The following is a 14,104-nucleotide window of genomic DNA, read 5'->3' as shown; positions in this document are numbered from 1 at the left end:
ACTTTATCAATGCAACGGTACTGGTGGCGGTTATTGATTCGAGTACTGATCGGATGGGAGCCGTCAGTGCTAGTACGCTTTAAAGGATAAGCAGCCAAAAACACAGTGAACGTTGATGGAATGACGTTCATGCCGAAACGGTCTAGTAATTTGTCATCATGTAACACTCTGTACCGGAAACATGAGCATTCTAGCGAAAAATCACCCAGAAAGTGTTTTTACAGCTTTCAGCATGCACCAGTTATTTATGCATTGGACTTGTTATGAGGTGCAAAAACCGCTACCAGGTGGCAATCTGGCGAGTTGTCAACATAGGTACGTTACTATTGAAAAGAAACAGAAACTTAATCGAAGTCAAATCAGAGTAATAACCTCAAAAGAAAAATATTCGTAGCACATCGTGGTACGGTGTGGCGCATTGCAACGATTCTGCTCAGCTTGCAAGTAATGTGAAGAACATTCCACAACTTACCGTGTTTTCTTTACTAACTAAGTACTAATCGTAAGTAGTTATAAAGCGTTTTTCAGCGTTCGGCTCACAATGTTGGAATTTGTGAATAACACTGTAAGTTTGACTAACGCAACGATCGCTACTTATAACCGCAATTTGACCGGCATCCATGGAACTTTGTTGCTGCTTTCAAAGTGTTTACAAGCAGCAGTACGTTTTCTCTGAACATACTTGCGTGCAGCTTGCTAATTGTCAAAACCACGCACCACACTTCCTTCAACATCTACATTATCAATTTGCTAGGCTGTAACATTTTGTATCTAATTCTTATCGAATTTTACGACGTAATTACTTGGATGAAACCGAACTGGTGGGACGGCAATACTGTGTGCGACGCTGTCCTTTATGCGAGTGGTGTTATTCCGACATGTATGGCCTGCTCGCAAGTTCTGATCACCTGCAATCGGATCGTGGCGGTGACCTTTCCCCACTACTACCGTCTGCATCACTCCCCATATTTAGCCGTCGCACTGTGCGTCGGAATGTGGATAAGTGTCCACCTGATCTGCTTGCCACAGAATATCGTGCATGCGTACTGGTATCGTCAACCCGGAGAACTCTATGGATGCAACTGGAATCTCGAGGCACCGGTGTTACGAACATATGCAAAATTTCTCGATGTTGCTTTGTTTGCTGTGCCGGTTGTGATCATTATCGGGGCGTATCCCCATCTGTTGTGGAAGACAACCAGATGGCGCCGTTCACGCCCTGTGGGTGCGGACCGTGCTGACGGCATTATTACCCACGGAATGCGCTCATTCAAAATCGAGAACCATACTGAAGTACAGCTTTTATTGTTTTAACGTTGCTAACCATTACCGTACTGGTGTGCTGGGTACCGTCATTAATTATGTATTTAGCGGCTGATTTTGGAGGTCTTACTTTCCCGGATGAATTTTACCAGTATGCACACTGGATGGTCGAGACGGAAGCTGCCATGGATGCTTTCATGCTGCTAATAAGCGTAAAGGATCTGCGTGATGCGATTTTCGGTTGTTTTAACTGGCGGACGAGCAATAAACCTAAAGGCACTGGTCACTAGCTACAGATGCAAATAGGCAAACTTGTCGGGACAATTTACTTGATTTTTGTTCTGAATTTACAATCATTGCAAATTTAATATCAAATACAACTGGCTCTCGGAGCGGGCAAAATTTGAAGTCCTACGCACCCATCCAGAATTACATTTTCCTCTTGCTGAGTTGATTTGCCAACATTGTTTAGCAGCGCCAGCCTGTAAAACTTCCGAAGTGCAAAGAAAATTATAGGCTGCATCTTTTTATGACAGTCTCGATAGAATTACTGGTTAAAATTGTAGAGTACAAAGAAGTACTGTATTAAAGACTTGTAAGTACATAAAGTCGCTAATACTGCATTGTGCTTGTCACGGTGTTTATTCACTATCGAGTGCTACTGCCAAAAATAACTAAATATCTTAGAAGTTTCTCAGCACACGGATTCCTGGATAAATTAGCTCAGTGTTCATAAACTTGTCTCTGGAATAAATATTTAATTTCTAGTATCCTGATGGTCAATAGATCAGGACTCGTATTTTAAAACATTCTGACAAGTGAGCAATAAATCACCGTACGTAAAAAGACTTCCGGCGCGTGACGCTGTTGTAACCGCCCGGTGCGGCAGTGTGGTCACGCTTGCAAACAGCCAGTCGAAGTCGCGCACGTTCATTCAAACCAAAACGTTTCCAATTTTCTCTGGTCTTTCACTCTTTCAGACTCCTACCTCTTACAGATTAATGGTAGTCTACTCTAGTAATTATCTGTTATGGCTTGGGTATTGTAATACGCTATTTTCTTTCCTTGTTCCTGAGGGTTTACGATATGCTTTAAAGAGGATCAGCGCATTCAGCGCACATGATAGGAATTTTCATTTATTAAAGCAGTGGAGCAGTGAACTACGTAATCAGAGATGCGGGTCCTGAACGTGGCAGAGAAGAACGACGCTGCTAAGAACATCGCCAGCATCCTCTCCAGGGGCGCCAGTAATCGACGCGAAGGTTTGTCCAAATTTAACAAGATCTACGAGTTTCGTTACGATGCCTTCGGGCAGGCCTGCCAGATGGTGATGACGTCGGTGAGCGGGCACCTGTTGAGTCTCGACTTCCCCGCGCCCTACACCAACTGGCAGAATGTCGACATCGTCCAGCTGTTCGATGCGCCCGTTCAGCACAACTGCCCGCAGAACTACAAGAGCATCCAGCACACCCTGGAGCGCGAAGCTCGCTCCTGCCAGAAGCTCGTCATCTGGACGGATTGCGATCGTGAAGGGGAGAATATCGGGTTTGAAATTATCGGTGTCTGCCTCCGGGTGAGTCTATTGGCTTACAGTATATTACTTAAACAGCGTAGTGCGGTAGTACCTTCTCTGCGTACCAGAATGACGCTTGTCGTAGCAGACCAAGTACTCACTTTCTGGAATTCTGGTAGTGGTGTGAAGGGAGTAAGGGGACTTCGCCTGCTAATCGCTTCGGATTTCTGAATAATTTAAAACTGTTCTATTATTTAAAAAATAGTATTTTATTATTTTAAAAATAAATAAAAAATTGGATTGATTATTATGTAATAATAATATTGTTAGAATTTTACAAAATAATTTTATTAATAATAATATTAAAAAATTAATTACAAAAAAGAGAAAACATATCAAAAAATTATGAAAATTATTATGAAATTAATTAATAAAAAATTAATTAATACAAAATTATTCCGTGAAATTATTTTATTTAAATTAATTGAATTTTAATTAATTACTAATTTAATTTTAATTAAGTTATTTAATAATGAAAACTTATTATGAAAATTATTTCAAATTATGTGAATAATTTTGGTAAAAACAGATAAAAAATATTTGGAAAAAACTGGAAAATATCAACGAGTAGGCATCTTTGTATTTGTAAAGGGCTCTGAAAATATTGTGCTAGCTTCTCCGGTGCTGCTGTCGTTGCAGGTAAATCGCCATTTGGATGTGTGGCGTGCGCGCTTCTCAGAGATCACCAGCCACGCCTGCAACCAGGCCATGCGCAACCTGCAGCGTCCGGACGAGCGCATCTCACGGGCGGTGGAGTGCCGCAGTGAGCTGGACCTGCGCATCGGAGCGGCCTTCACGCGCATCCTGACCATGCGCTTTCGCGACCGCTTCGGCGCCTTCCTTGGCGAGAAGAAGCTGCTGAGTTACGGCAGTTGCCAGTTCCCCACGCTGGGATTCGTGGTCGAGCGCTATAAAGAGGTAAGCAATATCAGCAGTTAGTTTTGATTAGGATTTCATATTATAATTTACTTCGGTATCTAAAGTCTATGTAATTGTCATTCAAAAAAGGTTGCATTAAATTAAAAAAAAATTGATGGAAAATCTTAAAAGAACTAGAAGACCAGACAACCTTTTTTTTAATTAAGCCAATTGAAACATTTTCCTGAAAAATTGAAAAGTATGAACATGGTGCGGCGCTCGCTGATGGCTTGCTTCTCGCCAGACTTTTGAATCTGCTACCACGACCGTCAAAAATAATATACAGGCAGTAATTTTGTGTATACAATTACTGTTTGACGAATACCACAATAATGTTTGTTTGTTATTATATTTTATTATAAATTATATTCAGTTATTTTCCAAAATAATTGAATAATTACAGATTCTTTTGCTGAATATACTGTTTATTGTTTTCAAGTAGATTCAGCGGTTTATTCGGGAGGATTTCTGGCGTATCCGCGTCCTGCACAACTTCACAAAGCCGGAAAAGATGAAGGTGGAGTTCATCTGGCAGCGTGTCCGTTTATTCGACGAATTAGCCTGTCAGATACTGCTGGACGTGTGCCAGGAGTCGCCGCAGGCCACCGTGGTCAGTGTGACACAGAAACCGCGCAATAAATGGCGGCCGCTGCCCCTCGACACCGTGCAGCTGGAGAAGCTAGCCTCGCGCATCCTGAAGATCAACGCCAAGCAGACGATGAAGATCGCGGAGAAGCTGTACAGCCAGGGCTTCATCAGCTACCCCCGCACCGAGACCAACATCTTCCCCGCCCACTTCAACCTCCCCGAGCTGCTGCAGGCCCAGACGGGGGATCAGCGCTGGGGCGCCTTCGCGCAACAGGTCCTCCACAAGGGCCCGAACCCTCGGCGTGGCAGCAAGTCCGACCAGGCGCATCCGCCCATCCACCCTATCAAGCATGCTACCAACCTCCAAGGTATGCGGCTGTACAACTGAATGATCTTGTCCTGAATTTTGTTCCTAAAAGGGGTTACCTACTCGTAAAATCACACCAAAAAAGTGTAAAAATTCTCAAAATTGATAAGAAATTATTTCACATTGCCTTGCTTCCCTTTGTTTAATAATTTAAATTACTGTAATAACGTGCACCGTCCGTCCATACTTCATTTAGATATTTGGCATGAATAATGTTTTTATTACAGCGAACTGATTTGTCACATTTGCTCGTTTGTTTGCGTAACTTTCGGTTTTTTATACTCAGAGAATTATAATGGGCAAATGTGTTAAACGCCTTGTTGTCAAAAAAAAAAGAATTATGATCAACTCCCTTTTAAAACTTTCCTGTAAAAGATACATAATTTGAACCACGAAGAATAATCTGAACTAGCGCCAACTGCAAGGATTTTTTCTCGTTTCTTGAATAGTAAAATTATATCAGATTTACTTTATAATTTGAGGACAGTTTCTTTAACATAATAATTGCTTTATGTTTGTCTTTATTGGAGAATTTTCATGATTGGTTCTCATTTGTTAATTACGCAGGTAATGAGTGGCGTATCTACGAGCTGATTACCCGGCATTTCCTGGCCACGTGCTCGGAAGACGCTAAAGGCCAGGAGACCAGTATCCACATCGACATCGCCGCCGAGCGCTTTCACGCGGAGGGTCTGGTGGTCACGGATCGCGGGTATTTGGAGGTGTACCCGTACGACAAATGGGAGTCCAAGAAGCTGCCGGTACTGCCCGTGGGCCACAAGTTCATTCCCTCCAAAATCGAGATGGTCAGCGGGCAGACATCGGCGCCGGCGCTGCTGAGCGAGGCGGATCTCATTGCGCTGATGGAGAAGTACGGCATCGGCACGGACGCCACGCACGCCGAGCACATCGAGACCATCCAGGAGCGGCTGTACGCCGGGATGACGCCCGAGCGCCGCTTCATGCCGGGCCGTGTCGGAATGGGGTAGGTCGACATTGAGCGGAAGTTTTGCTTTTTTTACCTGTATTAACGCGGCTGTTTTTGACCTTCCTTTAAAAAAATCTCATGAATAAATGTTCGTTTTCATAATCTGTGGAAGAAATTGACTTTAAATTATCTTTTTTATAGAGCCCATAAAAATTTTCCAATTGAAAACAATTTGTTCAGAAATCCTTATGGGTAAAAAAATCTTTGTAATGAGTCTTCTTAAGAGTAATAGGTTTTTGTCTTTAATAAGTTTGAAATTTTAGATATGAATGTATTAATTAAATTGCTATGCGCCTAAGTAAACGATTGGCCATTTCGCATCTTCTTTATCAACCTGTTTTTAATAATTTACCTTTGAACGCCGTAAAAGGAAAATTGTTTTTTGCAGTGTTAAGATTCGCTTGCTCCTTTTGTTAACTGGCTTGGTTATTGCTCATTAAAGTACAATACAGTATATCAAGAAACTCTCGTGAATAAAGGTATTTTTTAAATGCTTGAACGTTTTTTAATCTCAAAATTAATATTGTTCGAATCGATCGAATGTGCTTACCGAATTACAATAGCGAATTGCAGTGTTCGACTTACATTTTTGACAGATTGGTGGAGGGCTTCGACGCCATCAACCACAGCATGTCCCGGCCGCATCTGCGCGCACAGTTGGAAGCCTCTCTCAAGGACATTTGCGAAGGCCGCCGCAGCAAACAGGAGGTGCTCCACGAGCAGATAGACAATTACCGTGCCGTCTTCCTGCAGGTGCGCCATGCCATCGACACGATTAGTCAGGCGCTGGGCAGGTGCACGCAGCTGTAGATGTGTCATGACGTTCCTCGGACAAGTGTGCCACCTTGGAAACCAGTGGCCATATTGCAGTTTCTCCTTTCATACAGAATCTACATTTTTGTTCGTTAAATTTTTTATTCGCCGTTATTAGTTGAACTGGTGCAGTACATGGATCGTTTCGCTCGCAGTTGGGAACTTGGTGCATTTTTTCTGATTCTCATGCTCAATTCATGTGTATAATAAAATAACTGAAGGAACATTCTCTGTTTCGATTGGTTGTCATATGTTTTTCGGTTGCTTCGAATTACAAGCTGTCATACATTGACGTTCATTCATGTATTCTAATTTTCATTCTAAATGAAGCTCTAGAAATGATCGCATTTATTGAGATAGTATTGTAGCGATAGTATTTGTAATTTTGTACAACCGATAAGACCACTCAGTTATTATTCATCATTTCATCGCGTTATGATTTTTGTTCACTTTACTGGCTAGTTCTCCTTCTCATGAATTTCAAGAATTCGGTCATGTACTCAGCTTGTATCAACTTGATAAATCTTGTCCTGATCTCTTGCCCTAAACCTTGCTCCGTTAAGTCCGCTTCTTGATTGCCTTTGCCCTTAAACATGCCTAAAATTACGTTGTTGCGTTTGACCGCTTGGGATGAACCTGTGTCATCCCAATCGGAGCCACCTGTAATTGCGTTAAGTCAGTTAACAGCGTCCACGACCGCGCCGTTGCTGGTCGTGCCAACTTTCATCCCAACAGCCGCATAATCGTGGTAAAGGCTGATTGCCACTCCAATCACGTATCCAAACTTATCTCTAATCACGTATCCAAACCAATCAAGTATCTTTTACGGGTACTTCTATCCCAATAAGAAACATAAGAAAATTAACTGGATTCATGGAAGATACACAAGGGATACTGTGGGGTGCACTAATTATGCTAATAAAAAGAACGACCACATTAACAACAATCGCAATACGTGCAGAAGATTACAGTAACTTTAAGTGATGTTTCCATGCGTATCACCTTCGAAAGCCACAATATCCCACGGTATATTCTACTGTACGTATCCTTACTGTAGAAGTATCCGTCGAGAACCTTTCAAGTATCAGGATAATTTTCTTAGGTTTTCTTAGTGCAAAGCATTCGGGATGCATAAAGGACACTGGTCCACTGCAGAGATCCGGTGGGATACGGGCCATACAGCAGTCATTCAAATCAACGTAGAAAATGTATAGAACACATCCAGGATACGGTGGGATAGTGCGAATACAAGTCCAAAAAACACCCGGAAGAATTTAGCGTGTACTAACCGTGCCATAGGTGCTGTTATAAGTAACTGTTATCATTTTTTTCGTGAACTAGACTTGTCAGCTCTACAAATGATCAATACGATTTTTTACAAAACAATTCGGAATCGAATAAACTCCCGGTGCCGAGTAGTCTGGACTCAATACTCTGCCGAGCACTTATATGGCGATCCACTGAAGATTTTGAGTGTGTGGTTTTATCAAATACCGTGTGTAGTGACAGTCGGCAACCAGTTAGACAAATGAAAAGGAGCGCATATAAAACGGCGTCACAATAATCGTATCCTGTTTCTCTCCGCTTTGTATTTTGCACATTTAGCTTTGTTGCGCAGTTGAAAAGTATCGATCATCGATACCTTCGGCGGGTCAGTGAATAGCGTTTTGCATTTTACGCATGGACATACGGAAGACTGACAATGAGATACATCGTATACAGTACTTAACTGATTGCGGCTGTGGAATGTCGCGAGGCTGGTCAGTCATATCGTGCATAAGATTGTCTTGAATGTGCCGTGTGCATTCTGTGAAAAACTTGGAGTTTTGCATGCTAAATAGAGTTGTATGTTGTCTGGGAGTGGGCGATTGCCACTACACGTTTCTCCAAGCATGTCGTCGCGCATTCCAATATCTTCCAGCCACTCTGCAGATCCAGAAAAGCAGATTGCCGGCTCCGAGATTGCTTACTATTTGTCGCGCATGTTGGTCAGCGGAGACATGAGTGATGTGAAGTTCGCTGTCTCCAATGATTCTGGAGATGTGAAAATTCTTTCAGCACATAGGTCAGCAAAGGCAACCTCTGCAGTCCTCATGGTCAGTACATGTTCATATGCTGCTTTCCAAGTACCGGTGAGTTTCTTTGCAGAAACATTTTAAGCATCCGGAGCGACGTATTCCGTACGATGTTTCATGGAAGCTTACCAGAAAAATGTCAAGAAGCCATTGTCATTTCCGACACCGATGCACAAGCTTTTGCTAGTATGCTAAGGTGAGAAAACAAGAACAGCTTCATCTACTCCTGCCTTATGGGAGAGTTTAACTAGAATCTGGCCACTAAATCAGCAAAAAAAGTGTGATGATTTCTCTAGTTACATCTACACCGATGCGCAGGTGATTCTCAACGCGGAACATGCCTTTCGAACACTGGCGTGCGCCGACAAATACGACCTACCAGGCTTGATTCGCATGTGCGCCAAATTTATCACCGACGATAGCAGGAAAAGCGTCAGCAACTGTCTAGACAACTTGCAACAGGTTGAACAGATGTTTGTGCTACTGCGCTAAACAACTACGTATCTTGCTTTCCTTTCCTCTGTTAGGCGCTGAACTGGAACACTCCGGATATTGTGGAAGGGTGTCTTTCCGTGGTGGATGCGACCAGTGTGGATGTGCTGCAGTCGGATGTCTTCACTACGGTAGGAGCGGATATTCTGCAGTTAATTCTGCAGCGAGACACGTTGTGCAATGAAGAGCACATCATTTATTTGGCGGCTAAGAAGTGGGCAGTTTTTGTTTCTATCAGTAGCTTTTGTTCTGCCGTGCTGGACATCATTATTTTCAGAATACCGTGCCTTGATTTCATTGCAGATGGGCAAAAGAGGCCTGCAGCCGCGCGGCCGTGGATCCATCCGGCACTAATCAGCGAGTGATGCTGGGCGCAGCATTGCACCTTGTCCGATTTCCGCTCTTAACCGATGCTCAGCTGTTGGATGGACCGGCTAAGGTAGCAACAGAAGAAAACGTCAAAATATGATAGCGTAAAAGGGGCAGTACGTAGGTGTGAGTGCTTATTGCGGAAACTAACTTCTAACTGTTTTGTTCAGACCGGTTTGCTGTTAAAATCGGAGCTATGGGACATCTTCCACCACAAGCACGCTGCAGTTAAACCGGATCTGCCGTTCCGCATGGACGCCCGACAAAGTTAGCATGTTCATACGCTTAGTGCTTACAAATCGGAGTTATGTTTTTAGACACTGTTGTGAACTATTCCAGATGATTCACGCGCAGAGGGGGTCATAAATTATACGGTTCCTGATTTGAGGCAGTTGACTGAAACATTTACGTTCAGCCCTCCTATCAGAGTCAGGGGCGTGCCCTGGTGAGTGGACCGACAAAGGACAGCCAACGAACGACGAGATAGAAGAAAAACGACGTTGGTGAATTTGCATTGTTTTTGTAGGAGGATCATGGTTAGGAACGCCATGAGAGATGGGTTGGCTCGTTTCGGCTTTTACCTTTACTGCGAAGCCACTTCAAAAACGGATTGGACGTGTCAGGTCGCTGGAGGACTTGGTCTGCTGCCATGGAAACCGGAAACTGAGCCGATTAGGAGACGTAGGTTGGCTTCAAAGTTCGAATGGTTAACAGGACCAGCGACAAAAAACGATTCTATATTTTAGCGATATCTCATATGTTCTGCACGAAAGAAGATGACTGGGGATATAGGACATTTGTTTATATGGAGGTTAGGGCGAATGCTGTTTTGGACTGAATATAGAGATCAGAATGTCTCGCGGACTCCTTTAGTTGTCCGGGCGTTTTGGTCGGTTACATGCTTTTTTGTCTAAGTAATACTTTTTGTCTTACAGGAACTACTGGATACGGCAAACGGATATGTTAATCCGAGTGATTTCTCGTTGAAATTGCAGGTCTATTTGATTGCTGACCTGCCTGTTGGGATTGAACCCGAATAAATGTGCATCTGTGAAGCACAAAATAACAAACAGTGGGCATCTGTTGTGAAACAATGCAGATAGGCCCATGGGCAGTGAGATACTCGCTGTGTATTTCACTGCAGATGCCTTTCTTTGTTTTATCAAACAGTACATTCTGATCCTCGCATAACTTGTTCGATATACAGTACAATTTTCGTTTTTTAGTAGACTCTGTGCAGAAGTGATCTTCTGCTGCGCTCTATAACCCGGAAATGTAAAAAATTAGCAACCGTGATCGTTATGTTCACGGTATGTGCTAACCGAAAACCAGTTTCCCCAACCTTTTTTGGAAACTTAAAAAGTTATCGATGTTATAACAAAATCAGAGAAAGCAGTACTAACGGGTTCTGTTGTATCGACAAGAGGCAATTATATAGGTAAACCTAAAACATTGTTTCGTTGTCAAACATTGACAAATGCCGCAGTCAAGCATTTCCTACAAGAATAAGCCAAACATCTTGTTGCGAAAATCTTCAAAAACAGTGCCTCTTCACTATCCATTCAGATTTCGAGTATGTCCGTTAGACACAGAACAATTCCTGGCACACAAAACTATTACATACCTTTAAAGTCAATGCATGGGCGCAAGAAGCTCTAATCACCTCTAAGCAGGGCGCAATCCGAGGGAAACCGAGAAACGGCTGAAAAAGGCGCCGAACCCCGGCTACGTCGTTAGATCCGCGTCGTTAGATTAGATCCACGGCGCAATACGTTGAAATCCTTTGAAAGATTTTGTCGCTGTACGTGAGCCGCTTCTCGCTTCACACACCTTTTCCTTCGCCATATCCGGTTTCGGCCCGTTTTGAAAATTTTGCTTTGGTTTGCTTGGCAGATGTTGTGCACCTTCGAAATGACATAATTCAACAATATTTGTTTGCGCACTCTTATATTTTCGAATGGATAATTTTATCTAGTACTGGAACAGTAAGCTGAATTTCCGCAACCCTTTGTCTCTCTGCGATCCAGTTAGCACATAGTAGCTGCTAATCCTGCTATCGTTAAGATGGAAAAATCATGTGATTCATTCAATAACGGTAACAACAGTATTCGTTTGGTGGATTTTACTGAAATGGAAGAACAATTTTCCTGTGCTTTACGGCAAAATCAATCCATCCACGAAGTGGCAGCCACGTTCGCAAAAGGAAGCGTATTGGAAGACATCCAACATCACCGTGTACTTTCCAGAATAATCAGCGGCATAAAGCACCTGTTCGTCGACAGAGGAATGAGTTGTGTGCAGTTTATTGTCGGGAAGGATTATGGCAAGACCCAGATATTTCTAGCAGACAAGTAAGCACTGTATCATTCTACGAGTACTTCTGTCGGGATTAAGGGACATGCGTTGTAACCTTGCTGTTGTAGGATCAGTCTAAGCGCTCGCAATGAGGTATTTCACGACATATTTTACGGCTCCCTTCCGGCAGAGTGCACGGCTTCTATCCATATTTCCAGTTTTTTTCCAGATTTATGCGCCACAATGTTCAGGTGCTTTTCTAAGACAAGTTGTTTATGCCTAATGGATGAATGTTTTCCTTCATAAGATAATAGCTGTTACGTTACGCAGATTTATCAGAAGTATCCGCAGCCATTTTTTCCACACCCTGTTCTACGGAAGCGGGCCCGACACGTGCACATCTTCCAGCATAATGGACATTCCAGATATTCTACCAGATGCCTTCGCTAATATGCTCAGGTAACAATTGGTCTAGGATACATCGTAAAACATTTATTTATCACTGTCTTCCCGCAAAGATACGGCAACATACTAAATATATGCAACGCGCTTTGTGCGGTAGTTATATCTGTACTGGCGCCGTGAAGAATCTCAACCGGGACAACGTCTTTGAAACCATGAGCTGTGCTGCCAAATACGATATATTATTGCTGGTTGCCCAGTGCACTCAATTTATCCTCAGTAACCTTAACACGGATAACTGCCTCGAAGTTCTGGACAAGGTAAGTCTTCTCGTTTGCTGCTTAGCCTTCTTCTTCCGCTTCCGGAATGCTTGCGCGGTTGTTACCTTTATTATGGTTGTTGGGTTGTTTGTATGATACGTACGTGTTGTTATGCCCATGACCATATGTGAAAGAATTGGTTTGACCGAATCCATTGCGCAGTGTCTAACGGTTTGTCTTTTATAGGCGGTGCATTGTACATGTTCAGAGCTGGCATTGTGTATTAAAGACGAGTGTTTGCGTCTGATCGATGAGTCGGCGGAAGCAGTTTGGCAGTCGGATCGAATCTGTGCTATCGGACAAGACACACTGGAAATCGTTCTTCAACGGGATACTTTGGCTGTCGACGAAGCTACCATCTGTTCATCGGTTGAAAAGTAAGGGCATCTGGCAACCACACAAAGACTCTGCGTTCAATCCATTAACAATAATTTTTGGCTTTACAAGGTGGGCTGCGGCTACGTGCCGGCAAAGGAATATTGAAGTTTCCTCGCGTAACCGACGTAACGTCTTGGGGAAGGCATTGTATCTAGTTCGATTTCCACTCCTGACCGAGACTCAGCTGCTGGACGGACCCGCTAAGGTACCAACTTTACTATAAATCTCAGTAGCCTTCTGAATGCGCAATGTAGCAGTTGCGTAATCCACGACCAAAGACCCAAAGGTGACAAATACTATGGGATGTTGTTTAGACCGGTTTGTTGCTGGAATCAGAACTATGGGATATTTTCCACTACAAACACGCCACAGTCAAGCCGGGGCTGCGGTTCCGCACGGAGGCTCGAGAAAGTCGGTAAACATTTGCTGAAAGCCGCAATTAGAATTCTGAACATTGTTGTGACCTTTGCAGATAATTCACGCTCGACGGGTGTCATTAATTATACAGTTCCGGATGTCAGGAAGCTGGAGTTTACTTTCACTTTGAGCGAACCCATAATAGTCAGGAATCTACCTTGGTAGGGTGCCAATAGAAACGAGAGTAACGAGGTGGGGAAATTATACCGTTGGTAATAAACATTATTTTTTAGGAGAATCTTGGTTCGAAAGCGGCGCACAGATGGATTTCCGTGGCTCGATTATTTCCTCCAGTGTGATACGCCGGCGAAACCGGCTGTCTGGACTTGCAGAGTTGTTGGTGAACTGCGTTTGCTACCATGGAAAGGTGACGCTAAACCGATCATGAAATGTACGTCGGTTAAAAGATAATTAAATTTTCATTAATAAAGTTGTAATTCAAAGATTCTAAGTTCGCAAAAGTTATCTAATTACGTCTCTTACAGCGATAGTTCATGTGTTTTCTCCGGAAGAAGATAATAGGGAATTCGAAAGTTATATCTCTATGGAGGTGAGTTGCATTTTAGTAGTTGGGTCTGGATGTAAGTCATTTAGTGCAACTTTATCCTACAGAATTTACTGGATCCGGCGAAAGGATACGTCAATCCCGGTGACTTCTCGTTGAAACTGCAAGCCTACATGACTGCTGATCTCCTTTCTGCAACGTTTAAATAGCTAACAAATCCAGAATCGTATAGAGGAAATCGTAGTTCACCGCGCATCTTTGATCGGCGACTGCATTCAGCTGGGAACAAAACGTTTTCCTACCAATGTCATTTTAAATTTGCTGTGCTGATGACCTCTCTA

At 43.1% G+C, this 14,104-nt stretch overlaps 3 protein-coding genes across 3 annotated transcripts; all 3 read left to right on the top strand.

Moving 5' to 3' along the window:
* Positions 1-2,250: 2,250 nt before the first annotated feature.
* LOC129586605 (DNA topoisomerase 3-alpha-like) lies at positions 2,251-6,847 on the top strand. The gene is made up of 5 exons (XM_055479930.1): positions 2,251-2,836; positions 3,476-3,754; positions 4,197-4,710; positions 5,277-5,694; positions 6,294-6,847. Exons 1-5 carry the CDS (start codon positions 2,438-2,440, stop codon positions 6,505-6,507), a joined length of 1,824 nt encoding a protein of 607 aa, XP_055335905.1. The 5' UTR covers positions 2,251-2,437; the 3' UTR covers positions 6,508-6,847.
* A 1,555-nt stretch (positions 6,848-8,402) lies between these two features.
* LOC129586467 (BTB/POZ domain-containing protein 3-like) lies at positions 8,403-10,486 on the top strand. Its single transcript, XM_055479728.1, has 9 exons — positions 8,403-8,575; positions 8,659-8,781; positions 8,882-9,017; positions 9,113-9,291; positions 9,381-9,516; positions 9,617-9,713; positions 9,786-9,891; positions 9,973-9,982; positions 10,382-10,486. The coding sequence occupies exons 1-9, from the start codon at positions 8,403-8,405 to the stop codon at positions 10,484-10,486; spliced, it is 1,065 nt and encodes a 354-aa protein (XP_055335703.1).
* Positions 10,487-11,984: 1,498 nt separating this feature from the next.
* Positions 11,985-13,972, top strand: LOC129586466 (BTB/POZ domain-containing protein 6-B-like). Its single transcript, XM_055479727.1, has 8 exons — positions 11,985-11,992; positions 12,072-12,200; positions 12,304-12,463; positions 12,650-12,840; positions 12,911-13,046; positions 13,156-13,252; positions 13,744-13,808; positions 13,871-13,972. Exons 1-8 carry the CDS (start codon positions 11,985-11,987, stop codon positions 13,970-13,972), a joined length of 888 nt encoding a protein of 295 aa, XP_055335702.1.
* The last annotated feature ends 132 nt before the right edge of the window (positions 13,973-14,104 follow it).

This window comes from Paramacrobiotus metropolitanus, unplaced genomic scaffold, assembly GCF_019649055.1.
Source record: "Paramacrobiotus metropolitanus isolate TYO unplaced genomic scaffold, Prichtersi_v1.0 Parri_scaffold0000021, whole genome shotgun sequence".
Classification (NCBI taxonomy): Eukaryota; Metazoa; Tardigrada; class Eutardigrada; order Parachela; family Macrobiotidae; genus Paramacrobiotus; species Paramacrobiotus metropolitanus.
Note: the sequence above shows the minus strand (reverse complement) of the source record. Positions and strands in the feature narration are given on the sequence as shown.